Raw genomic sequence first — 27,870 nt, forward strand, 5'->3', positions numbered from 1 at the left:
TAGAACAAGGTGTCTGAGACTAGGGTCAAACCAGTAAGGGAACCTGGTCTGACTGCAGGATAGGTGTGCAGGGAGTCAAGTGGGGCACCTGCCAGATCACTGGAGCTACCTGCAGTGAAGGAGCTTTGCTCCCAGAACTTAAAAGTCTCTGGCACTGGGAGAGTAAATGTCAGAGAGTCTCACGAATGGTCAGACTGGGAAGCTTACATAACACAACCCAGGCCATTCTATTATTTGCTCACAAGTTTGCAGGCACCCAAGCAGCTCAAAACCTCAAAAGTGCAAACAAGCAACAAAAACATAACAGCAACTTCCATTTCTGTTTAAACATTGAGATTCTTTGTATTTATACAAAATACAGATCCTGTCCCTCCTTCAGCACCAGATTCATTTGCAGATCATTGATCTTTCCTCATTACCCAGGTGCTCCTTGAAACTGTTGCTGCCTTTGCTCCAAAGCTTGTTGACTTAACAGTTGCTGTTGTTTCTGTAGAAACTGCACTACTTCTGGGCTTCTGAGTAGGGACTGAAAGAGAGAGAAAGTGAACTTTACTTTACAAAACTCACATATGTTAAATAGTTACCATTGTAATATTTTTCCATTGCATGCATTTGCACATTACCCACTATTGTTGCTTAATATCATAAAACCCCTGTAAGTATAGCAAACAGGAGTAATCTATTGATGTACTAGAACCAAAACATCACAACTGTGCTTTGGTTCTACAGCTGTGCTTCAACTGAGCTAATTTCTACATTTCCCACTGTATATAGCTCAAAAAACAATTTAATAAATGAATAAAATATTGTAATCCTGCAGTAAAGCTTATGTGCCAGAGTTCAAGCATCAGGACTACACCCACAGCACGTATTTTAGTTTTAGGCAGTCCTGCCTAAAGGACTAGGAGCAGGGAGTTGGACTCAATGATCCTTGTGGGTCCCTTTCGACTCAAGATACTCTATGATTTTCACTGACTGTCCAGAATTTCCCAACATTTCAAAACATCAGTCCATCCACTGGAATTGAGTTGAAAAACTACTCTGCATTCAAAAGACAAAAGTATCAAAAATTATTTGCATCTGGCTCCTGGAACAACTTGGGTTGTTCACTCTCATTCCCGCACAGTGGCAGCACAAGTGATTGTAAGGTTAAATGGCAAATAAGATTGGGAAGTGATCCTTCCAAAAACTATTAAAAGAAAAGGGTTATTTTTCAGCAGAATGAATTCCACAAATGCTTACTCTGCATCCATGGTCACTGCTGTGATATAACCAAAGAGGTATTGCAACTGCAAGTCAGAGGAGAAAGAGAGAAGCAAGAACCAGAACAAGGAGAATCTGAATTTTAGGAATGCTGAAAGAAACCCCGAGTTCCTAAAGAGCCTTGACATAATTAGTGCAAAAGCTCTGAACATCTTCTAATAGAGATTCTGGTTGCTCTACTTCTATTAAAAAAATGTTTAATTCAAATTTAACTAAGCCACATCAATACAAACAGCCAGGAAAGGGGACAGCAAGCCAGTATGTGGGATAATATGAAAACTTCTCCATAGTTCATTACTTGTTTTTTTCATAAAAAGTGAAAAACTATGAATACTCCTCTCAGTTTCAGACACAATCACTAAAAAGGTGCTATCATTGAGAAAGAATTAGCAAGAAATACATCTAGGTAGTTGTATACTTAAGACTGACATGATGTTTCTTTTAAGGCTTTCCAGATTTTTGAACAAGCACTATAGCATTATAATGAGGATTGTTAAATTGCATTGCACAGGTAACAGAAAGAAGACAGTCCCAATAGCTTTTAAAGAATAGGGACTGCAAAAACATGCAAAAAGGAAAGTAGTAATGAAGAAGCCTGAACAAACTGTAGGTACTGAATGATTTCTCTGCACTGAGCTTAACTTGTTAAAGGAGAAACCAGTGTTAAAAAACACTTGAGACAAGCCATTCACGCAGTCTGCAAAAATTATAAATCACACTGTTTGCTTCGAGTTTGCTTTATCACTGCACATATACACAACTTTAAGTTTGATATGATACATCTGTAACTTTTAAAACACACCATAGTAAAGCTTACATCATTGTTCTACCTAAGGCTTTGGCTTAATAAGCTATAATCATCTCAGTTATACAGTTACTACCAAAACTTCAGATCATTAAATTCAATCATCCCATTATTCTTCACAAAGAGGCTGAAGCACACCTCTCTGAAGCATCTTTCAAGTTTGAAAATATGCACATGCAGTGCATGCTTATGACTGATTTTCTTTTTTGACAATGGTGACAGGTAAACATTGTTACACTGCCTTTGAGTTCAAAACCTCTTGAAAACAAGACTTACCAGCCTCTTTTTATTCAATACTTGTTCTAAAAGAGTAGGTCTTGCTGGGCGATCTCCAATGGATCCCGTTCTCTGCTTTGAAACAGATGCTGAACCTTCAACACTATCCTGCACATGACAGAAAACAAAAAAGGGAGGTCAAACTATAAACTCTGATACAGTGATACACAGAAAATCACGAGTAAAGAACATTTGCCTCCTTAATCTGCAGAGGAAAGTAACAGCGCATGAATGGAAATCTATCTATTCAAGACCTGGCCTCTTCTTTCCACCTCCTTTCACTACTTCACCAGCAAGAGTAAAGCAATGCAGGTGAGTTAGTCTTCTACACTGCAAAACTAAACAGGTTACTAGGGCTAGTTAATGTCTTCAATTTATTTAGTTGCATTTCTTATAAAGGAAGTAATTCACAACAGGTCAGCCCCCAAGCTTGTGAAAATGAATGATATTTACTATTTGTAATTGGGCAGGAATGACAACAATCCTTGTAGTACCAAAACAAAACATACTTGAGAACATGATGATGAACTCACCAAAGCCACAGGCTTTTTTGTTTTCACCAAGTTTATTCTGTTCCCTGTACAATCAACAGTCATCTGAATTAGACATACTACAACTACATGGCTCTACGAACTGCTATAAGGAAAATATAAAAGGTTTGGAAAATTTCTACCAATGTTGAATATTATGTGTATTACATTCAAAACTTACTGACACTTCCATGTACCTCAAAGGGTTCAAAAGCAGTAACAACTAAAAACTAACCCAGTATCTTTCACTTCTATCCTGTCCACAGAAGTGGATATTAGGAACTTCTACTGAAAATGGCTTTAATAACACCACTGCAAAAAAAAAAAAAAAGTAAGTAATATCAGCACTAAATCCCTGCTTTCTTGCAAGTTCAGGCCCTAATTTCCTTACATGCAAAGCACTCACAACAACTGAGAAAAGAAAACCCACCCTCTTCCAACATGCAATAATCACTATTTCATGCTACAGATTAAAAGGTTTTAACCCATCACTACATGAAATGAAGGATTTTTACCCTTCTTCCATACTGGCTCCTTTTATGAACTAGCACAAGTATTTGTGTAGACACATCATGAATTGAGCAGGATGAACTATCAGAGAAGGAAGTGAGAAAAGTCATGCTGGTATTATAAAGCTAAAATTCATTCTCCTCTTGAATAATATGTGCAGTTTCTCTTACCTCACTGAAAAGAGAAGTAGCTACTAGAATTAGAAAAGGCTCACAAAACAGCAAGAATTATAACTGTATTATAATATGTATATATATATATACATAAATATATGTATTTTCCTTGGAAACAAGTCTGCTATGCCTTTTCAATGTGAGAAGGAGAAAACTTAGAGGCAAGCCTTCCAACTATCACAAACACAAGAGGAATTGTTCTAATGTAAACACTACCTGGCAAAGAAGGTTGACATCAACAAAATTCAAAAACAAGGTGAGTATTCAGAAACCAGGTAGCAGAACTGAAGAAACTATCAGAATGTAACAGAGACTCAGAGCTTAAAAGGGTTCAACAAAAATCCAAAATACTACATGGAACACATATCACTTATAATTACAGAACACAGCAGGAAAACCTCAGCAAATTCTCTGAACTGAAAGAGGAGAGAATATTCCCTTGCAGCACCATGTACGCTCCCCTCTTTTAAAGCACCTGCCTTCATGGCTTTTACAGATTTACAAAAGAAGATTATTTCGTGTGACACCAGTGTGGTTACTATTATATTTACATGAAGGAAAACAGAAACGATTTTGTTGGTCAGTTTGCAGTTAGATCAGTTCTCAGTCACAAAACTCCAGACACAGCTGTGATGATGTAAAAGGGCTGCTTTTAGCAGGAGTGCCAGGTAAGATTTTTTTTTTGTTTCTGGCACTCACTATTTTACATCTGTCCCTTTGAACACAAACTGCTCAGTACCTTCAAGTGTAAAACTATTTCCCTTTTCCAGTCTCATCTAAATACAAGATTTGAAACACTAACTCTGTAAAAGTGACTATCAGAGAAGTGTGTGGTCTTAGCTGAGTCACAACCTGCAGGAACAAGAATATTTAAAAACTTGAATGTTACCATCAGTTTTCCCACTGACAGGAATTCCCCATCTAAACAATACACATAAGCTTATTCAAGTTAAGTGCTTGAAATGTTTACCTGTCATTTATATAAGAGTAATAACCAAAAAGTGTCTTGAGGAACCTACACCAATGATTTTTATACACCTGATACCAAATGGCCTCTGACTTTAAAACCCCACACTGAGAAACAAGTTTGACATCTCTCTCAGATCTACACTTTCCTACCGCGGGAAAAAAAGCCACGCTGCAAGCGAAGCATCTCCTAGCGATATTTCTTTTCCTGCAATCTTTTGGTATAGCTGTAAGCTTCCACATTTACGTCAGAGCAGAAAACAAACAGTTTGCTGCGGCGAACGGGAGGCAGAGCAGCCCTAGGCCAGCTGCCTCTCCTCCGGCCGTGTGACAGAGCCCGGCGTTCCGGGGAGCCCCGACCCGCAGGGCAGCGGCACCGGCCGCGTCCCGCCGCCCCCGCCTCACCTCGGCCCGCGGGCCGCCCCCCGCGGCCGCCGCCCCGCCGCCCCCCAGGGCCTGGTCGCTCTTCTTGCGCTTGTACTTGTCCTTGTAGATCTTGTTGCGGTGCCGCTTGCACATCCAGGGCTTGCGCTGCTTCACCACCTGTGTGGTGGTCTCGCTGCAGCCCTCGTACGTGCAGCTCTTGCACTCGCCGCCCGCCGCCGCCTCGCCGCTCGCGGTTCCCGGCGCCGCCGCCTCCTCCTCCTCCAGCTCCTCCGGGCTGGCCGTGCTCTCGCCGCCCGCCGCCTCCGCCTCCTCCTCCACCACCTCGATCTCGCCGGTGGTCCCCAGCTCGTAGAACACCATCACGCCGCCGCTAGCGGAGGGCGGCAGCTGCGGGTCTGCGCTCGGCTGCAGCACCACCCCCCCCGCCCCCTCCTCCTCGCCGACCGGCTGCATGACATACAGCGTCAGCTGCTGCTGCTGCTGCGGCGGCGACGAGGAGGAGGAAGAAGCGGAGGAGGTGGGAGCGGCGGCGGGGCTGCCCTGCAGGGCGGCGGTGCCGTGCCCGGCCCGGCCCGGCCGGTCCCCGAGCGCGCCTCGCCTTGGCCGCGCACGCGCACGGGCCCCGGTAATGGCGGGGAGGGGCGCCGGTAATGGCGGCCCCGCCCCGGTAATGGCCCTGAGGGAGCTTGCGGGAGCCCTGGCGTGTAGTGTTTGTGGCGCGTTAGAGCCACCGCTGCGGTTTGGCCCCTCGTGGTGGACGCTGTGGTGGAAAGGAGTGGTGGAAGCCAGAGGGTCTGCAAGCTGCAAGCAGAAGGTTTTATTAGTATTGCACGCTTGGAGTGGGAATTGGTTTGTTAGTCCCTGACACACGGCGGTGGGTTTTGGATAAAGGGGCAGGGTGAAAGGAAAGAGGGACAAGATGAATTAAAAAGGGGGTGAAGGGTCAGAGGGAAGAAAATAAAAAAGAAAATTTAAAAAGGAGAGAAAAGAGAAGAGAAAAAAGAGGTGCTTCCCAGACTTGGAACGCGGTACCAGGTTTCTCACTTTCTATGCAAATTAATTATCGTGCGCAGATCTGTTCTTTCAAATCTTTTGGAAGCAGCTCAGAGGGCTTCGAGGGACCTGGATGGTCTCGATCTCCTTCCACAGTCCATGCCCACATCTTGCCCTCATTCCTGTGCTCGTGATACTCCCGGAACTACAGCAAGGCTGTTTGTCCTGGAAAAGTGCCGCCCTCCCTCCGCATGGGCCCCTCTCCAGCCACATCTTGTTCTTTCTCACAGAGTATTAACACCAGCAATCCTTGTCTGTTAGTGCAAACAATGCCTGTTTGGCTCCATGGCTATCCAGCTATCGTTTTTTGAGACATACATATTATCCCGTGATCTGGGATTCCACGCTCTGTCAGCCCGCTCAGCCTCCTCTCCTGCTCTGGTTATGCGATGGCTCACAAGCCAAGCTTTCCTGCCACTGATCTTCACAAGAGCTGTCTCTAGGCTGTGCTTGTATCCTTGCTTTTCATCCACTGTCACTTGAGAGTGCACATAAAGGGATGCAGTTTGGCTTCTCCCACTTCCCCTTTTTGTTGCCTCTAGGGACAGCCCACGTGCTGTCAGCATGCTGCTCCTTCCTTTTCTTCCTTTGGGTATCAATTCTCTCCTTGGGTTATTTCTGCACGGAATTCCATCTCCTTGATCACCTGCTGTTGGCCTCCCTTTATTTGTCTTACCTCCCTTACTTTCTGTGTGTTCTTGCCTTTCTCATTGCATAGAGTAGTTCATCCCATATTAAAGAGCACTACTGACTCCATTTATTCCCTGGCAATTATATCAGTTTCCTTTTCGTGTCACTAAGATGAATGATTATGGTTTTCTCTATTGTAGCTATGCTGTTTCACCTCAATCTTGTCATAATACACTTCTCTCTCATTTGTCAAAATAGTTAATGATGGGTATAGTACTAGAAAAATCGCAGTGAACTGAGTAATTCTGTCCTCATTGCCTTTGACCAAACAGTCAAGGGTGAGATGAGCTACAGCTCCAGGGTTTAAACTGGAATTACAGACTGTTTTTGTCAGTGAAGACTTATTTTCCCCACATCTGCTTCAATGTCTTTTGTCTCTGTTACAGCCATGCTGAAACAACTTGCCAGAAGCTTTCTTTAGGATTTATCCTTGACCTATGTCAGTAGTGAAACATACAAAAATTACATACAGCCTTGTTTTCCTCCTGCTTCTTAACTATTTTGATGTCATCACAATTTTTTTTATGTTATAGGTCTATTGAAATAATTTTAGTTTTTATCTTTTGCTTTAAATGCATCTTGAAATAATGTCTTCCTAAAATTCTAAGTTTTCTTGACATTAATTAAAAATAAAAATCCAAAGTAATAATTAATCAAAATAAATGACATTTTTCTCCAGCCACACTCCCTGCATGATAGCTAATTAAAAGAAACAGGAAACTGATAACCTTTAAATTCCAGGAAGAAGAGTTGTTTGGGCCCTTCATCCACTTCTGGGAAGCTCCACTGAGCCAGCATGGACCAGTCTGAGCAGCAGACCAGAGCAGCTAAAGCCTACATGAGAAAATTATTAATGGAATTGAGGTTTCCAGCCAAATGCTTTACTGAAAACTCCCTCTCTTGTAGACTAAGTTGAATTCTACCTTAGACACTCTGGTGGGAGTGGGGACTTTGTTGGAGACTATGCCTGGAAGCATATTTTAACTCCATGGTTCTCATTTTCCTCTTCTGAAGAGCAAAGAGCAATGAAAAGACACAGAAAACTAACAGTACATTACAAAGATATTGAAGGGGTTAATGAATTAGCAAACCAAATTGATATTTACCAAGTCTATTACTGCATTGGAATGTGAAGTATTGTCCTTTTTATTTTTACCCCAGAACCTTGTAATCTTTGCTTGAGAGCATAGAAATATACACAGGTCATAAATTAGTGACAGCTAGCAAAGCAAGTCCTTCTTAAAAAGCAGTCACTGATGTTGCCTTATTCTTTTCTGCCTGGTTTGCTCAGAAAAGAGATCCAAAAAAGTATTTGTTTCCTTGAGCTACACTTCTGTAAATCTGACTGTTGGAGAAGGAAGGTCATACTTGGAAAAATTTATCACCAGTATGTCCATCATTGCCATCCAGCCAGGTACAGTTGCATCATGTTTTGTATTCCCAGGTGCAATTAAAAGGAGAGGACAAATAAAATTATTGAAATGTAATAAGTTCATTTACTGAAATGTAATAAGTTCATTTGTCCTTAGGATGACATCTCTAAATAAATATTTAAACTGATACTCTGATTTTCTGCAGTCTCTTCATTTAGGTTGGTGAAATAGTTAATTTAACGTTCTAGATTTCTGTGCTAATTCTTACTTGTCTCGGAAACAACATGTTTTAAAAACAGGTTAAGATTCAGAGATCTAATAATTGTTGAAGAAGCCTTGTCCTGTTTACAAACCAAGATAGTACTAGTGATTATAGCTGAAGTAATATTTTCAAGTTTTTAAAGTTACTTCAGCACTCTTCTGTAAGGGATTATATGAATTTTGTTCAGTTAATAGCTGTGTGTCTATCTATCTATCTATCTATCTATCTATCTATCTATCTATCTATCTATCTATCTATCTATCTATCTATCTATTAATCTATCTTTTACACAGAAATGCATTTCATGTGCTGTAAAAGCACAGGCCATACTAAGAACTTCTGTGAGACATGGGACTCAGTGATATCCTTACAAACACAATCTAAATGCAGAGTATCTTGTAATCTTATTGCTATTGGTTGTCATAAAATTAATAGCTTGAGTTGAGGGCATCTGGCTTTTTAAAACAGAAATGAGTGTTACTTGAAAGATAAACAAGAATGAATGAAGACTACTGCAGGAAGTTGAGAACTAATAATTTTTAAAATATATCTCTTTAGAAACACATCGTTTGATGAGGGAATCCAAATGCAAGTATATAGTCAAGAGAGATTTTTCTGCTTTGTTGTACCTTGTACTGCTTAGCCAACTCCCCATTTATTCTTCCTACTTGCTCTTGATGTTCAATCCAAATTGTACAGTGATACAGTCATGGAAAGATTCAAAAGCTCAGCAGTCTGAAAACAAATTCACACCTGAAGGTGAGGCGCAGAGTGATCGATGTGCTCACTGATATGCCCAGGTGCCAATGAGTGCTGAAGTCTTACCATAAATAGCAAGGCAGAAGTGTTTAAGCTACTGTAATCAGTCTGTTAGATCTTGTTATTCAGGTAAGTGTACAGAAATTTGATGCCAATTTCATCAGTTCTGATAAACATCTGTCTTTGCACTGTTCAAGTATACAAAATGAGTGTAATCAGAAACTCATTAAGCTTTATGAACTGAAGACATTTTTGCAATCATAAAAATAAAGAACTAACTAAACAGAAGTTTGGCTTGCATTATGATATGTATTCTGATTTTAATATATGTGTGACAAAAATGACCATTAGAAATAGGTTTCTTTACCTAGCCCCCTCTCATTTTACACGGTTACCTTTGTCCCATGACAACAGATAAATTAAATAGATATGTTGAAAGAAAATCTCCCCTTCCATATATTTACATGTAATTAGACATAAATAAATCAGCTTTTTAAATAAAATTAACATTCACACTATGTAAAACAAATCAAAAATAGACATGAATGGAAGTGTGCAGGACAGGCATTAGACTATACCTCGAATCTCACGTTGGGCAGTTATTAGCCCCTGTTCTCTCTACAGCTTTAGTTACTGGAATACTACTAAATTTCTAAACAGTGTTTCTTTTATGTTCTTTTAAATATCTGAAGTAAAACTTAACTGCAGCCCATTTTGTTAATCTAGGTGATTTCCATTCACAGTGAATGGATCATGTTTATTGCTTTTAGCCTCTGGGTAGGATCAGTGTCATTCTGGATGTTGTCCCCCTATGCAGAGCCAACGTCCTTGAACATGTCCTGTGCTGTCTCCTAGTCTGAGTTGTTATATATGCCTTTGTGGTATGGAACAGTGAGCACCTTGGCAGAGGTCAGAATTGCTAGTTCTAGTTATTACTGTTTCACAGGTTGATTCCCTCTCAATCTAAATCATTGAATTCAGGCCTACTTTAAAATAACATTTATCTCCTTAAAGCCAAGAAACCATGAATAACAGAAAATAGGTTACTGTAGAAAAAGTAGGTGTAGTCACTATGCTTAATGAAGCAGTAAATATCAAAAATGGGTTAAATTTGCAAAAATGAAAAAAGAAAAGCAGTGAGCTCAGTTTTAGACTATGGAACATTCTCTTTCGGTAGAAGTAGGGAGAGCTTTGCTTATTAAGAAAGTAAAAACTAGATGGAAGCAAAGCTCTAGATAAGGGAAGCAATCTTCTCCTGGCAAGGAAATTTGTCAGATTAGCTCTCTCCATTGCCAACAGCTGTGGCTGCAAAATAAAAGCAACTCATACCTGTATCTGAATGTCAGTATCTTTTTCTTTTTTTCTAACAACTGATAACACTGATTGTGTGTTCTGGCCTTCATGCTGAGTTCATAGAATAGCAGAACAGTTTGTGTTGGAAAGGATCTGACAGATCATCTAGCTCTAACTTCCCTGCCATGGACAGAGACATCTTCCTCAAAACACCATCTAATCTTGGCCTTGCATAGTTCCAGGGATGGGGCATCCACAAGTTCTCTGTACCAGTATCTCACCACCTTTATGTTGGGCATCCCAGAGCTGGATGCAGCACTTTAGGTGGGGTCCCACAAGAGTGATGTAGAGGGGCAGAATTCCCTCCATTGACCTGATGGCCAATTCCCTTTTGGTGCAGCTCAGGATATGATTGACTTTCTGGGCTATGAGCAAACACTGCCAGGTCCTGTTGCTTCTAAAAGGGACTCTGTTTCATGATCTAAGGGGGCACCCTGGGGTCACTCACCAATTTATTCACATGTTGTGTTCTGAGTAATCTTTTATCATGTTAATCAAGCAGTGAAGTATCTTCTGTATAGTTCTCATATATATGTTTTGCATGGCATTTCAAGCAAAAGTTGGAAGACTTACTTCTGGCATAGTTATCTGGATAGCAATATTTCTATTTTCTATTTTTGGCTTAATGCTACACATTTCTCACAAGAAAGTATTATCAAAGGTGTCTAGTTTTTCTGAAAGATGTATTTCACACTTGTGAATCCCCTTAGTGGAAAGGGTGCCCCTCATCTATTAACAGGAATTTCTTTCTTGAACTAGAGCTTTTTTTGCACACTTTTCTAGCATTTTGTTGAAGCTGTGAAGTAGCAACTTTGTCTTTTACCTAGTCATGGAGGCTTTTCTGGTTTGTTTTTCAATATCAAGTGTGTGTGGGGGAAGGTGTTATTTAACTTGCTCTGTTTAAGCCACCATTCTTTAAAGAGCAAGAGAATTACAGTGATGTAGAGGGCACCTACAAACGGAAGGGCAGAGGCATAGAGTGTTCCTAACACAGGAAAGTCAAGATACCCTGGTTTATGAAATTGCATAGTAAGAACTGTCAGCAAATAACATTTATTGGCTCCTCATTTATATGCTTTCCTAGCCCAGTCTTCCATTACAGAAAGTCAGGGAGTAAGGAGTCCAATTCACGGCACGTCAAATCTTTTGTTATATTCTGCTCAATAACTTATTCCTGTTCTCTTTGAAATGCTTGGCAAATACAGGTACAAAGGAAGTTCATATGTAGCAACTTTATTATGATCGGATTCAGACTATCAGAGATTGAAAGGAATTCATTTTTGCAGAATAGAGGGGAAGGAGTTATCACTGTACAGGACTGAAGCATGGCTTGATCCTCAGTAAATCATGTATCTGTGCCTAAGAAGCTATTCTCTCCTTTTTCAGACTGACATTACAAGACTTTAGTTAGGTACAGGAATAACATTTTCTGGACAAGTGTGCTGTCTCTGTACTGTGTGCATACAGCTATTCTGCCTTGCCTCTTGGCAAACAAGAACACGTGTAATTTGGATCTGAATGCTGGCCCTGAATCATCCATGATCAACGGCCTGTTGGAAAGCCCTTGGGGACCCAGCTGTTTTCAAAGCCATTCTATTAAAGCTGGATGTTTAAACAGTTTAATTCTAGAGGAGTCAGGACCCACACTTCCAACTACATCCAGCTGGTTCCAAGTACAGGAACCTGAAACCAGATTTTCAGAAGGGATTCATTAATGGGCCATTAGCACACGGCCTAGTCATTAGCTTATATCTTCTAATTACAATTGCCTTTATCCTTTTTCAGAGATCTAGGGACAGTTCCTTGGTTAGCTACCAGATGCCCTGGGACTACTACTTCACATTTTTCTCAAACACTGAATTTCTTGGTCTTGTCATGCAACATCACCTCAAGCATTTGTATTGATCTACAGTCATTTTAGCATTCTGGCATTGCAGCTATGTATACCTGATGCACACATTTCTGGAGATGTCACACACTGGTACTTAAGCATCAAAATTTATAGGCAAAAGAGCTCTTCCATGTATTTTTACAGAAGGTTTTTGTGAACCCAGAAGTCCCAGGTGTCACCATTTGGCTGAGGCACATCTGTTTCTGCATGATTTTTTATGCATCCCTGCTAGAAGGATTAATGTTGCAATTCACAGACTGAATCTTTCCCAGTTGGGTCAATGGCTTGTATTATTCAGGAGACACTCGGACCTTGTTCACATCCTGGTTATTGACTTAGAAGTAGCTATTGGCATACAGAAAAATAGAAGTTAGTTTGATCACTGCAGACTTAGTACTTATGCTGAGAAATGCTACTGGTTGCATGTTCTGGTACAGGAATGTCAGTGAAGATTACTTCTCTTTGTACATTGGAGATAGTCACCTTCAGATAAAGAATTTTTCATGGAGCTTTGTAAAGGAGTTACTGTGTTACAGCACCCAGAGGAGACAATCTCACCAAAGAAACAAGGCACAATTTTTCCCTTTGAGCTATGACACCCCAACTGGGATTTTCTGTAACTCTCTTCAGTACAGGAAAATCAAAGTGTTAGGGCTGCAATGATGGAGTTCTGTGTAATGTTTTTTTATGAGTTGACAATGGGTGCTAAACATTATGAATAGTATGGAGTAACTTGCAGAAAAGTAGGATTCATCACTTTCCAAGGGCCACAAGTAATGTCCTAGAGGAGAAAATGTTGAGTCTGCAAGTCTACCTTGGAAACCAGAGAGTTTCATAGGTAGCTCTATGGGAAACATGGGAAAAGTGCTGAGGATTCTTGGCATATTAAATATTGAGAGAAGTAAGGACAAGTCCTCCATGAGGACTCAGTATGTGTAACTGTGAAGTTGGTTTTCTGTTCTAAATAGATGGTAACTTGTAGGCTTATTGAGTTGTTAGCATTCAACATCTTTTTTTTTGGTGTTTTGTAAGTAGAGTCTCATAGTGGCCTGTGCTGTACAATCTTTAGAGTAGTGTTTGGAAGAGAAAAATGTTTGACCTAAACATTTCTGTCCTCCACTCTCAATTTCCTAGACTTGTACATCCTATATAGAGCTGGGAATTTAAATTATTGAAAGCAGAGTAGGAAGCATAAAATGCAATTTCAATATTCTCAAACTGTTAAAACATTTTGTTCAGTTCTCTGTATATTGACATAAGGATAATCATGACATCTTCTTAACAGAATATTTTACATAAAAAAATCTCACTACTTCTAAATATTCCTTTTTATATTGCAACTCTTGTACAATCCTTGTATTGCAACTGTTGAACAATTCTTTGTAATAAAGAAAATGGTTCCCATAGTATTATTTTCTTATTATAAATTATTCTTCACACAACAGCTTTAGTGAAGAATTACAATCCAAGTAATTTTTAGAAGTTGACTAAGGACCAGGAAATTCTCACTCAACTGTTTTTTTTTTTCAATAAAGAATTATAATTCATGTTTAGAAACATGTCAGGGTCTGAAAACTGTAAATTCATTCCTCTTTGCTTCTCTTTGGCACTGTCCCTTGATCAAGAGTTTTCTCTTTTTTTTTTTATACTGAAATGAGGAGGACCAGTAGGTTTGGACCAGTGCTGTGAGGATAAAACTACTTGATATTCTGCAGTGTGAGTAGCATAGATCTACATTTACAGATGCAGATTTTGGACTTGATCAGTAGTGGTGAAAAATGCCAATGCTGTGCTTTATATAACAAACACAAGTTTGAAGTTTAAATCATTGTGCTCCTCTGAAACTGCCTGTATTACAGAAGATTTTTAGATACAGAGGATCTAGATGTTAAAGTCTGACCTTTTTTCTCTCTTAAATAGGCACTGTTGATTTGATTGTTTCAAAACAGTATGTACAAAGTGAGTATATGTCTACATATACTTGTTCACTGTCTAGTGTGAGGAGTGGCTGATTGCAAAATCCAGCTCTGATTTAAAGACTTAACACTCACACTGAAATCAGTAAGAACAAAGTCAACCCTTCCAATTTCCACACAGTTGCAAAAATACTACTCAAAGCAGAATGTGGGCCTACAAGCCTTTTAATTTTTGACAGTTTCTTCTACAACTTAAGCCTTACTCTCAAGGAAATCACAATGCTGTAACTTAGGCAATATTTGGAAGATCCATATTTCTTGTGGGAAAAAAAAAGAAAAAGAAGCAGTAAACAAAAATAAGCCACCACTCCCAACTTCAGTGGGATCCCTGAAGACTAAAAACTATTTCACTGTATGTAGTCCACCTACTTTCCCCATGACCTGGATCTCTTGTTACAAGAGTGTGTCAGATGTTTGCAGTTACATGACCAATTGCAACTGAATTTGGCCTATTTCCACTGTCAAGTCAAGCATCAGACTTGAGTTTGTATGTAATGTCCTTAATTTCTTGGTAGTTTGCTGACAGGCAAGACAGCCAGCACGATTTTGTGTATTAATGTAATCCATGAGAATTGCTCTTTAACCCATGTCTAGCCTTGTTGGGCTTATCTGCTTCTTTATTCCCACATAAAAAAAAGCAATTTTACTTAAAATAATGGTTTTTCAGACATGTCCTAGTCAGGGAAATCAACACAACTCTTGATCTTTAAACAGTTTATAACAAATACATCATCCTATTATATTAAAATATAGAATACCAAGGGAGAGTTTAGATGGCCAGTGCTAAAACATTATTATACCTTCTAAAAAATAGAGATAGTAATTTATTCACATGAGGGATACTAAGTGTCAGATTATGATAAAGAAGAATGAATCATGGAGTAGAACATCATGGAGCCTGTAATCAAGATTAATTGCAGTCACTGTTGGGAAAAAAAATACTCTGAACAGTAATTATAAAAACATAAGGATGCATATCACATGTATAGGAGTTAACTTTAAAACAGGAAAAAAAAGTGAGCAAAATAACTCAGGAAAAAAAATAGAAAATAGTTTATTTATAAGAAGATTTTATTAAATGGTTAAAAAAAGACAGTTCCAACCTATCAGAAAGGACAGCTTTGGCTTAGAGCCAATCTTGGCCCAGTAATGAAGCCAGGGCAGGCCTTATGAATATTAAATTATATATAATGAAAAATAGGTAAGGAGGCATATATGATAATGAAATGTAGAAAAATGATAGCATCACATACAAAAATTGAGAAGCTGAAGATTTATAGAGAATGTATTCTTCCTAGGCCTGTTGTTAAATGGAGATGATAAAGTTATTATGAAGGAAAAAAATAGAGGCTTAATAAATATTTCTGTTAATTTATAGAAAATATACCATGCTTTTTTCCATCATAAGAGGAAATTAAAAGTGCTTTCCAATTCTCTGCCAATGCAGGGGGACATCTGCAAAAGAAAAATTTTGTTAAGTTTACAGTATATTGACTGTATAATTTGTACCCGGAGATCTGAGGAGCTGGTTGAAATTTCCTTCTAGTAAATCTTGGATTTTGGCTGTTCCAAGAGGCAGGAAAACTATAAATGCTGCAGCACTATTCCAAAGACCTTGACAATAGCTCAAAGCAATATATACTGGTTATCCTGATGTAAGTCACGCATGTATAAATCTTCAGTAGTGAAGACCAGACAGGAATTATAAATATTAATCTGTTGGATATAAAATACAGAATAAGTGCCAATGAAGTTTCTTTTTTGTTGGAAATACAACTTTTAAAGTTGAGTCTGGTTTTTGTTTTTAAATTGTATTTTTAAGGTAGTGTATGTTTCAAAAAAGTATAAAATGTAAGCTATAAAGGCTTTTTCAAGTAATTTGGCATTATATCAGTGCATTCTGATTAATACCAGTGTTATATACAAACAGTAAAGAAACAGTAAGAAAATAGTATGAAAAGTGATTTTTAAACAGATTCCAGTCATGAATTGTACACACAGAGTCATAACTGAGTATGAACATCTGTAGCAGAATTTTACATGCAGTAGTAATAATCCTGATATTTTTCAACATTTTAATTAATTGTGTGGAAGTAAATAGAAAGAGCTATGTCCCTGCCAACCTCAAAACACGTACTGTACTGTACTTTGTACAGTAAAAAAACCTAAGAACATGAAATTCAGACAAAACCTACAGAATTATGAACTTTTACTCCAAGAACATTGTTCTGAAAATTATTTAAAGGTCACAAAATGCAAACATTTCACCAAACACTCTTAATGTCATGTTCACGTAGAAATGGCTTTCAATACAAGTTCATTTTCCTTTAGAACACTGGTGAAACTTCATCATGAAATAAGACTAAGAAGACACCTGAATTTTCTGTTTTATAACTAATTTACAGAAATCTAATATATGCAAAAAACCAGTCAAACAAATAAAACCCAACACCCCCCACCCTTTACAGCAAAGATTTGAGGGCAGTGATGACTTTAGAGTGAGATATAAATTCACTCAAAAAACCCCCAGTCAACTTAATATGCAATATAACATCAGTATAAGTAGATTTTTGAAGATAAAATAATAGTAAGTGAATTAAATTAAGTTGGATTAAATAGGAAAACCTCAGGAGAAAAAAACCAAAACACCAAAACAAAAACCAACCAATGAAAAACCCCTACCATTTTCTGGAAACTAAAGTCATACAGATTCAAATGGGACATTAGGCACAAATTTTTAAGAGTTAAGCTGATTAATAGCTGGATTAAGCTAATAAACCAGTGGTGGATTTTCCAACTTTCTGTTTGTTGGATTCAAGCCTAGCTAAATTGCTGGAAAATGTGTTTAGCCAAACACAAGCTAGCACAATAAAAGGGGAGCTGTGTGATACATCTGTGAAATGGCCTGTGAAATACTGGAGATTCAAATCAGACAATCTAATACCCACTTCTCATGGTAAACTCTGTAAACCTCCTTCAGTCAGCTATAGGAACTATAAATTTTACTATACCTGATAGTACTCAGGTTGTTTATATCAAAAGATCTAGATCTCAGTCATACTAGCTAGAACAGGTTGTAAAACTGCTATTTAAATATACTGGTCAAACCAAATCTAGTAGGAAGATGTTCTGCAGAGATTTCTTTTCCTTTCACTCCATTCTTGCAAAGAAACATTCCTCATTTATGTAAAGTTGTGTTTTCCTCACTGTAGCAAACTTGTCTTCTTCTCCACCTCTTCCCTTATATTACCTCTATAGTTTTCCCTATAATCACTCACAGGAATTCCCTTTAGCAGGACAATGGTCAGCACTGCTACCTCTGCTGTGCTTGTCCCTAGAGCATTGAGAGAAGCAGAGATGGGATGTTGACAGCTGAGTAATTCCTTAGCTGTGGAGATAGGCTCCATGGTTTTGTAGCAGCAATGCTCTTCTGTGCAATTACTGGGGCTTTCCACAAGGTTTTTAAATGTCTTCACATTGGACAGCAGTTTGGAAATTTGTATCTGTTGTTGTGTGAGTTAGATAGAGCAAAGCATAGCTCATGCAAAACTGTAATTCAGATAATGGTGCTACTTCACATTTCAAAAGAGGCCCAGCAAAGAAAGACCTGATATGTACATAACCAGTTATATATCTGAAACAGTCCAACCTGAATGATCTTACAAAAAGGAACATTTTTCTCACAGAAAAGTTGCTGCTGTAGTGACTGTCCAGCAGGCTGAGACCACAGAAATACAGTCAGGGTGAGGGACAGGTTTTACAGATTATGTGGGAATAATAGAAGAAACAGGCAGCATTTTCTGTCTCTATATTTCCTAAAATCCAGACAACCCCATGATGCTGCTAGCTCTGGCAGCCCTCACCAGGAAAGGACAAAGCAATCTCACAGCAAAGGTCGCTTTCTGAAGCTCTTTATACTTTGAGTTCCATTCTCTCCTAAAACAGCATTTCATCTTGCTCTTCCCATGTGTATGCCAACATACAGGCTTCCCAGCAAAAACTTGGCTGAGGGGTTTATAGCTGGCAGAAATCAGGAACTGTAATGTACATTGACATAATTCTCTGTACCATGCAGATTGTCATTTCTACTTTTCAGAGCCATTCTGTGACTTCTGGCCCAGAGGAAGGAAATTGGACAGGATTTTAATTCTGAATATTCTTGGCCTGGGTTTTCCCATTAAAGGTTTTGTATGAAAGCTAATTATTTTCTAGTCCCAGTATCTGATAACAGTCCATACTGGTACCCATCTAAAGAAATTAATATGTTCCAAAATTAAAGATTAAAAGCTTCTATCTTGAGAAAAACTGTTTTTGCAGCTCTAGCTGTGAATGTTTGAGGTTATTTGCAGAAAAGACACCTGTACTTCACAGAGAAGAGAGAGGGAGCAGAGGAGAGAGATGAGGTATGATCCATCAAGGAAAATTTCTTGAAAAGAAAATGTGTTGGGTTCCTATTCTCATGTGGGTGAGGCATATTTTATCTACTGGATCATGTTCTGTCTGGTACTTACCCAGAAATTCCTGTGACATGGAGCCTGTGTCTGCCATTCGCTGTGCTGCACCTACCAAAAGTCCCAGAATCATCAACTGACATTGCCAAGAATCATCACACAAAAATGGCATAAGCTAAAATTATCTAAATAACCTAAAAGCCTGTTAAAAAGGCTAAATAAGTTAAAGCCAAAGACATACAGGTAAAAACCTCTTTGTTAAATGCCTGAATGAAAAAAATGTCTAAGAAATCAACCTTTCTCAATTGTCGTAAAGCACAACAGTAAAAGCATCAATTAGGTAAATGAAAATGTGATAATTGGAAGGGACCATTTCTCTCCTGCTGAATAAAGTTTGCTTCTCTCAGAGATTGTGGTGTCAGGAAGTAAACTACAGTGCAGTAAGGAAGGAGGACCATTCACAGCCTCTGTATGACCAGAAGATCCACCAAGGATAATTTCATCCAGTAGGATTAGTTTCCTTTCTTTCACCCCTCATTCTTGCAAAGTCTAGAGAGCTGTTACTGAAATAGCAAACTCTAGTCTTGATTTGAAATTAACTTATCTTCTTGATTCAGAGATAAGGGATTTAGATTTGTCTTCAGACAACTTCAGGGCATTCTCTAGTGAATTAAAATGTTCTAAATTTCCTGAGAAAGTGGTGCCTGACATTGCGAGTGCCACATGATACTGGTGGAGCTGCAAAAGGTTGGTTTAGTGAGTCTAAATGTAGAATGATATGTGAAGAACTGAATGCACTTTTAAAACTTTACTTTTTTTCCTTTTCTCCACAACAGATCAGTTCCATAGTTAAGGCCCAAGAACTGGAAGTGTCCCTTCAGCATCAGCATCTCTGAATGGTTTCAGTAAATCAAGCTGAACCTGGTACTGAAAATGTTATGGATCACCCATACTGTTTTTAATTAGTCCTCTCTCCTTTAGAATACTTTTTCCTTTTTTGGTCATTCTCAAAAGACACATTTTTTCAGATGTGCCTTTTCGCAGTTTTCTTATGTGTGCCATAAAAGTCTCTAAATCTCTGATAGCACTCCTGATTTTGCTATCATTCATTTGATGCTAACCTGTCTCTGTTCTTTACATATTCATTTTCTTGTTTCCCTGATTAAAATTCTGCCTGTCATGACTCAAACTTCAAACCCTAATTACTTGTCAAAGCCATGCAAATTCTGAGGAGATGTCTCCTTACAGTGCAGTTCTTCAAACAGTGCCTTGTGTTTGTGTTGACTCCAACCAAACCTGTATGGAAAACACTGAACTAAGAGAATTACTTTAGCATTCAAAATCTTTTGCTAAAGCAAAAATAAATCCATCTTGATCATTGTAATTATAAAATGTGGAAGCATTTCCTCCCAAATTATGGAATTTGAATTCCTCCCAAACTTGAAATTGCTGGAGGCATCTCCTTCTGGGGTGGTAGCTAGCAGTGTCAGGGAGCAGTAGCCTCAGAAGCCAGGTAATTACTGATCCTGAGGAGACTGTCCTCTCTGAGAGCTGTAGAGACTTAATCTAAATCTCCTTCTGGTCCAGTGAGTCTTGAAACACTGATCAAATGCCAGCCCCTTGGAAATGTCATAGCCCTTCCAGACAGCAGCAAATGCCATCAAGGAAATAATAAGGTTAATCAAAACTTTATTTCTAATAAAACCTCTCATTTAAGACAGTTGCTCAGGGATCAGTAAGAGACATGAGTTATGAGCATATGTATGACTTCTTTGCACCTCTAGCATCTTTGCTGCTCTTGCATTTGTTATCCCAGCATCAGTTCATTAGTTCTAGGGAATAACCTAGGCTATTTTCTTATAATTTTTCTAATTTTTTTCTATTATTTTTTCTGTTTAAAGCAAAAAGCAGCTAGTGTATGAAAAATTATTAGCACAGCAATGGCAAACAAAAAAGAAAATAATATGCACAGTGTGCCTCTTGGAGGTGCTCAGTACAGTTCTCATTCTATCTCAAGGGTGATGACAAAACTGGAAGAGGTACAGAGATAAGGAATAAGGAAAATCAAAGGTATGGAACTGTTATATAATAAATAGACAAGTTGAATAGACTGGCTGAGAGATAACTGAGAGGGTAGAAAGGACTGTGAAAATAAGTGGCTAGAAAAGACAATTATAAATTTTTATTATAAAGTGTTCCATCCAATACAAAAGCAAGAGACCTTCAAATGACATAAGCAGATGACTAGATAAAAGTAAACAAAAGAGGTGAATTTTCATACAATATTCAGTCAAGCTGTGAAAAGTTTCCCTGTAGAAAGTAGTGGTTGATGCAAGTTTACATAATTCAAAGCCTGATACTGGAAAATTTCATGAAAGAGAACTTCAGCCAAAGTAAAATGCCAACCTATTGTGTTATGTGCTGTGGTACTATACATAATGGTATGCATGTTTATATGTTTAAAATATCCATTGTGTACACCACAATTGTATTAAACAATTGCATAACACACTTCTAATATATATAGTGACAATATCTGTGGCTCAGGAAGTCCTCAGCTGATTATTTGCTGGATGATTGCCATGAGAACATTTGGAGGAAGCACTACTGTGAGTGTACTGTCCTTGTTGCCTTCATCTAGTATGCTAACTGCTGTTCTCCTGGGGATTGTTGCTGTTTTCTTCCTTTTCTTTCCTCTTTTTTTTCCTGCTCAAGAGAAACTAGCCTTACTGAATTCAGTGCCACAATCTGCTCTATAAAGTGTTTCACCAAACATCCCTTAACTAGAGGACATCACCATCTGCTCCTGGCACCTTTGAAGTTTGGCTGCTGTCATGGGCACCGGATTGACTAAAATGTTGCCCCACTCCACTGGATGTTGCTTTTGCCAGTGAATGGGAGAAAAGGGAATAAAGGGAGGTGTTGGGGTTTCCTAGGACCTTGTCTACCACCGACCTGGTATTCAGATTCTGTGATTTCCAGGAGCACCAGTTTTGGATAATGGCAATTACTTATGATCCATGCTTCTGGTAAAGGACAGCTATTGCCAGGAGGAACATAGCTACAGTGAGGCCATATGTGCCACATATCAAGGGCTGCCTGTCACAAACAGCACAGTAACACCTTTGGAAGGCTGAATCCTGGGCTAGATGGATCCTTGTGACTCTTCTGACAATTTCATATTCTCAAATAACATGAGGAAAATATTTTTCCTGATCATCCTACAGCTTCTTCTTAAGCTGACTCTTTCATAGTAACATCTGTAGAAGATTTCATTCAGTATAATAGCAAAATATCCTAGTGAATATGAGGTTTATGAGACGAGTATCTTGAAAAAGCTGCTCTGTTGGTTTGGAAGGGGCATTGTGGTTATTGTAGAGAGCAGATTACAGCCTGTCTGGCCTTGATTCCATATCCATTTACAGCTGGATCAGCAAGGCTCCAATAGCTCCAGACTTGTGTCTGTAAACTAGGCTTGAGTCCACAGCTCCAGATCCACAGCAGCAGACTTGATTGAATCCCAGGGGTCCTGCATTAGCCACAATCAGAGTAATCAGTGGAGTTCACTGTAGTTAAAAAAATTGTAACACTATGTCAGTACCAAAACCTCTTTTGTTTTTTGTTTTTTTTTTTTTTTTCAGCGACTGGAGAGGAATAGGAACAATAAACCAGATAATGCACTGGGTGCTATGAAAGTGGTACTGGGAAATTGTGCTAAAACTGGCACTTCTGGCTTCCTGATACCTCCATCTGATTTATAAATGATATGAGGAAAAAAATTCCTTGCAATATTTTGCAGTTTTTTGAAGCATGCAACTAGAACAAAATTGTCACTTTAATTTCTTCCATCTGCTCCCTTTGGCTACAGGTACAAGACTGTCAATTCATCATACACAAAAAGAAACCTGGGGCCAAATTCTCTGTTGGCTTAACTCCACATAAGTCTTGGACTTGATCTTCCCATGAAGAACTGATTTGGAAAAATTCGGTGGAAAAACAAGAGAAAAATGGACATAGTAGTATATAACCATCTTTTCTCATAGTTCATAGAATCAGATAAAAGATCTCAGGGGCTGTTTGTAACAGGCTTCTGAGGCAAGTAGCTTCAAGAACCAAACACCAACAAAGTACTGAAGCAGTAGGCCATGCTTATTTCTATATGCAATAAGGAATTCATGGCATCATATCTGTAGCAGATGCTGGATGCATTGTCACAGAATTTTAATACTTGGCCCTCCCTTTTTTGCAGATTGCTGTTCTTGCCATCAGAAACACATTTGATCTCTATCTATTAATCAGTCTGTGAAATGTTTTGGAATAAAAGATGGACAAGTGAACCTGATGGGGTTGTAGTTTTTGGTGCCATATCTAATATAGAAAGACTTTAGAAGAGAAAAAAAGAGTCCTCTGTTGTCTTTTGGTCTTGAAGTCTATTGTGTTTGTCAACTGCAGTATTGGAATATTTTCTTCCACTAAAACAATTTGAAGGGGAGATTATCATTGCTACAAGAAAGTCTACAGAGGGTTTCAAAGCAAAGACATAAGTGGAATTTGAGGTGGGAACCTCCCCCCACCAAAATATCACATTCCACATGGGGTACCTTAAGACCTGAGGGTCTTGAGTGAAGTAAGGTCCAGCTTTGACCACAGTAGGCAAAAGATTTTCATTTATGTTCTGTGTTGTCTCACCTGGAAAACTTAAAACATAATAGGCTGAGAGAGTTGTGCCTGTTTAGTCTGAAGAAGGCTCTGGAGACAGCTTATCACAGCTTTCCATTACTAATGGGAGCTTACAAAAAAGAGAAATGTGACTTTTTACACAGGCAGATTGACAGGACAAGGGGGAACATTTTTAAAGTAAAAGAGCAGATATTTACATCAGATATTAGGAAGAAATTATTTGCTGTGAGGACAGTGAGACATGGGAACAGGTTTCTCAGAGAGATTGTGGATGGCCCAGCCCTGGAAGTGTTCAAGATCAGGCTGCATTGGACCATGAGCAACCTGATCTAGTGAGTGGCATCCCTGCCCATGGGGAGAGGGGTGGAACTTGGTGATGTTTAAAGTCCCTTCCAGCACAAGCCATTCTATGCTTCTCTAGAACTACATGGTAAATAAAACTGGAATCCAAAAGAGGATTTCTGTATAAACATTGTCCTATATCATTGACCTGTTATTATCAGTTACAGTAAGTATTAGCAGTAGCTAAAGTATCGGTGAGCCTCAAGTCTCTAAGAACCATTTGTAAGAAAGAGCAGAACACACGAAAATTCCAGAATAACCATTCTGTGTTCAACTGCTGGTATTGAAATTACAAGTATATACTATAAATTGCAGATTCCTGTTTGGCTTTGTAGCACCTGATTTTCCTGCATGGAAAGGTAGGTATGTGCATATTTTTGAATGGCCTGTGCTGGTAAGACTCTGCCATCAAGGCAGGATGAAAGGATGAGATAAAATGGCCCTAAGTTGTACCAGAGCTGGTTCATATTAGATATAAGAATCTTTTTTTCCACTGAAGGCATGGTTAGGTATAGGAACAAGTTGGCTAGGAAGGTGTGGAGTCACTGTCTCTGGAAGTATTGCAAATGTGTCTGGATGGGGCACTTGGGGAACTGGTTTAGGGGTTATTATGGTGGTGTTAGGTTGACTGTTGGACTCAGATGATCTTGAAGGTCTCTTCTAATCTTGATGATTCTGTGATTCTGTGATTTCATGATCTGACAGTGCCAATTCAGAAAACATGAGATATATCCTAGAAACTAATTAGTCATAAGTCACTGCAACCCTAACAGGATCAGGATCTCTAAAACTGTAAGTTGGCAATTAATTGTGCACAGCATTTGGTTTGTCATGACTCATGATCGACTCACAATTCTCTTGCAGATGCAGCTGGCACCAACCCCAGGAGAGGTGACTGGGGGTGTGAAAGTAAGAATCTCGTGATGGGATCATAGTATTGGTAATGTATTCAAAAGCTGGGGAACAGGGATTTTGAAGGACCCTGTGATACAGGTCCCAGTAGCAGTTACATATCTGTCTTATATTTAGATTTCTGGAAATTAGGAATCTAACTCGTACAGGGAGTTTCGACTGAAGTTGATTAGTGCTGTAACTGAAGCTGATGAAGTTAATTTGATATCCACAAGACCTGCTGATATGCCTCCCAGATAGATATTACAATAAGAAGTTGGCCTCTAGCCTTAGCAGAGAAGTCAGAACATGTAAATTAGGAGCCGAGGCAGACAGTGTGAAGAGTTAAGACATGGAGTACATGAAGCAATGCAGGATCTGCTAAAACCATTGTTAGAGTGATCTGATGGAATGCAAATGCAGGAGAGCATCCAGCACTTAATTCTGTTTTCTGCATAAAGCATAGGCATGTTTTGGGTTGTTTCCAAAGAGCAATCTACTAAACACAGGAGTTAGTGTATGGGGAAGGATTGGTTGAACTCCAGTCCTCCTCCACCATTAGAGACAGTAACTCACATTAAGTGCCTCCATCAACCTGAGTGCTGCATGCAAGTACTTCACAGAACAGACCTCACCTCTACTATGTGTCTAAATCACCCAGAAAGTGTTCAAATTAGATTGAACACCCTCCTCGATCTCAGAGGAGGCAGGTCATCTACCCTTCCTTCCAACAGTGTGTTTGCCTCAGTGCTGTACATGTGAGAGGATGAGGTTGCTGCTGGAGTTGGGGCTCTGGGATGACCCCTGTGGTAGGAGAAGAGGAAATGACTAAAATAAAAGAGGAGACATTTACATCAGATATTAAGAAGAAAATCTGTCCTATTGTGGTGGGGAAATCTATCCCTATTAGAGGCACTGGAACAAGTTACCCAGAGAATCTGTGGATGCCCCACTCCTGGAAGTGATCAAGGCCAGGCTGGACTTGGAGCAATATGATCTAGTACAAGTGTCCCCTCCCAAGGCACAGAGGTTTGAACTGGATAATCTTAAAGGCCACCTCCGATCCAAACCTTTCTATGATTCTATGATAAGTTGCAAAGCCATTCACCTTTAGATTCAAAAGTGAGCAAGCATGTGATCCAAGATAATTTTAAAAGTGATTCCATGGAGGATTTCGAGGGTTTTTACTGGTCTGTGGGAAGATGGAATTGCCCCACCCCTAGACCTCTTGTCTTGCTTTGCGTACTAGCTATTTGAACAAAGAAAATAATGGATTTATTAGGAGTCTTTAATTCCCTCTTAAACATAGCTAGTTCTACCAAATTAGGAAGGAAATAGCTCAAAAAATAAGTCTGTGTAAACTTGGAATATTTTTTTGTATCAATAATGTCCAATAAACTATCTACTTATGTAAGACCATGCTTTCTTATTAAGAGGCAGAATGATGGCCCAGGGAGATGGCCAAGATCATGCTAAGGATTAAATAGCAGCAAGGTAACAGCAGCAGTCCATTGCAGAGGCCAGTGAAGATAAGAAGCAGCAGTTACTGGATTCACTGTTCTACAACAAATATGTGGCTGCAGACACCACCACATGCTTTCAAAGGATCAGCCAGTGCTATTCCATGAATGGAGCCATCAGGGCTGCTCCTATAACAGAGCTGCTGGTATGCTCCCTGGCAGGTCACACTCTCATGGAGCTGCACAAAGCCAGCCTGCATCCAGACCTGAATCATGACAATGATGTCAGGCAACAGCAAGGAGAGAGAAAAAATTTCCTAAAGTTCTTCATCATCTGAATGCAACTGTCAAAGCTTTGATTCATGCCAAGGGTTTTGCATGTGCAGCAGTTTTCTGTGCTGCTTGATAATGCATGTCAGAGGTATTTTATTGGAACCCTCTTTTAGGACATGCCAGCTGTGTGATCAAGTACTCTGAAAAGTTCAGTGATTACACTGCTGCAGGCTTTCAAAAGCCAAGCCATCAGGAGCAATTTATGGCCCAGCTCTCTCTTTGCTGCCATGTTTTTCTCCTGATGAGATGCAGAATCCCTGAGGCCCTGGTCTTATATCATGTGAATGAGTAAAGCTTTGAAAAATTGGTATTTTATAAAATCCATTTAACTGATAACACTACCCAGTCACCTTCCAAGCTTTCTTGACTGTCCTGCATCTCTCATTCTGATTTAAAATGGATTTTGTTCTTCAGAAGTACACAGTATTTCCCAGTGGTGATTTTTACTGATAGCTTATACTAGAGCTCAGCTGTGCTGCTCCTGAATTTCTAATCAGCTTAGCAATGATAGAAAAACTGTCAGAGAATTGCACTACACCTATTTTACATTCAAAACTAGACAAGAAAAAAAAAAACAAACCCACAAAAGAACCAAATCCCATAAAAATATCTTTCTATACTTTATCACAAAAAATGGGATAAAATAAAAAGAGGTGTCCACTTCTCACCATGAGGCATGTCTTCTGCTAATCCCTGGAAGTTAACAGTGGGAATGAGTAGCTGCATGAATAAGTTACTGCAGGGCAAGCTTACACCACAGCTGCTATTCTGTGAGAGCCTGTCAGAATGTTTTCAACCCACAGCAAATGTGAGGTAGCTTAGCCTGTACTCACCAAGGCACAAAACCACTTGACACTTAACCACAATTTAAGGAGCAGTCACTGCAGTTATGAAGTCACAGATTGTGTTGTCTGTCAGTTTGTGTTGCTGCATTGAAAGCATCAGAAAGGGTTATCATCAAAGTGGTCTCCACAGGATGCCTAAATGCTGTAAACAGAAATCAGAGACAGTGTTTGGTTGTATTTTTTATCATATTCCAAGTTTTTTTTTTCTGCACAGACTGGTCAAAGACTTCCTGATGACCTTTAGCAAACTGCTTTGTCTCCAATCCTCAGAGATAATCAGTCCCACACTTCCACTGAATTAATGATTAATCAACTTTGGTGGTCTAGGATTAATCCTTCATTTCCTCAATTGAGGAATAATAGCAGGAGGCAATAACATCCTTCTTGTCCTTTTTGTCTATACAGACTGTAATGTTTTTGGGAATAAACCACAATTTCTGCAGTGACCACAATGTAGTGTAGATCAGCCTGGATTTGAAGTAGGTGTTTTAGTGTTCTGAGTTGGGTTTTTTTCCCTCAGAGTGATAGCTCCATGGTGGGAGACCATGCTATGAGGTTTTGCAGAGAAAAAATGCATTTGTCTCCTCTGATGGCTGTCACT

General features: G+C 39.2%; 1 protein-coding gene across 1 annotated transcript; it reads right to left on the reverse strand.

Annotated features, from left to right (window-relative positions):
* Window positions 1–316: 316 nt before the first annotated feature.
* On the reverse strand, window positions 317–5,515 carry RFXAP (regulatory factor X associated protein). The gene is made up of 3 exons (XM_079314880.1): window positions 4,929–5,515; window positions 2,345–2,452; window positions 317–526 (listed from the first exon to the last, which is right to left on the reverse strand). The coding sequence occupies exons 1-3, from the start codon at window positions 5,361–5,363 to the stop codon at window positions 416–418; spliced, it is 654 nt and encodes a 217-aa protein (XP_079171006.1). The 5' UTR covers window positions 5,364–5,515; the 3' UTR covers window positions 317–415.
* Between the last annotated feature and the right edge of the window lie 22,355 nt (window positions 5,516–27,870).

The sequence above is a fragment of the Erithacus rubecula genome, assembly GCF_903797595.1.
Source record: "Erithacus rubecula genome assembly, chromosome: 1".
NCBI lineage: Eukaryota > Metazoa > Chordata > Aves > Passeriformes > Muscicapidae > Erithacus > Erithacus rubecula.

Excerpts from the sequence above, each read along its gene's own strand:
- RFXAP (XM_079314880.1), bottom strand. The coding sequence starts at position 5,363 with ATGCAGCCGGTCGGCGAGGAGGAGGGGGCGGGGGGGGTGGTGCTGCAG. Across the intron at positions 2,453-4,928 it reads GGGGCGGCCCGCGGGCCGAG|GATAGTGTTGAAGGTTCAGC; the intron begins GTGAGGCGGGGG and ends TGTCATGTGCAG. Across the intron at positions 527-2,344 it reads TATTGAATAAAAAGAGGCTG|TCCCTACTCAGAAGCCCAGA; the intron begins GTAAGTCTTGTT and ends TCTCTCTTTCAG.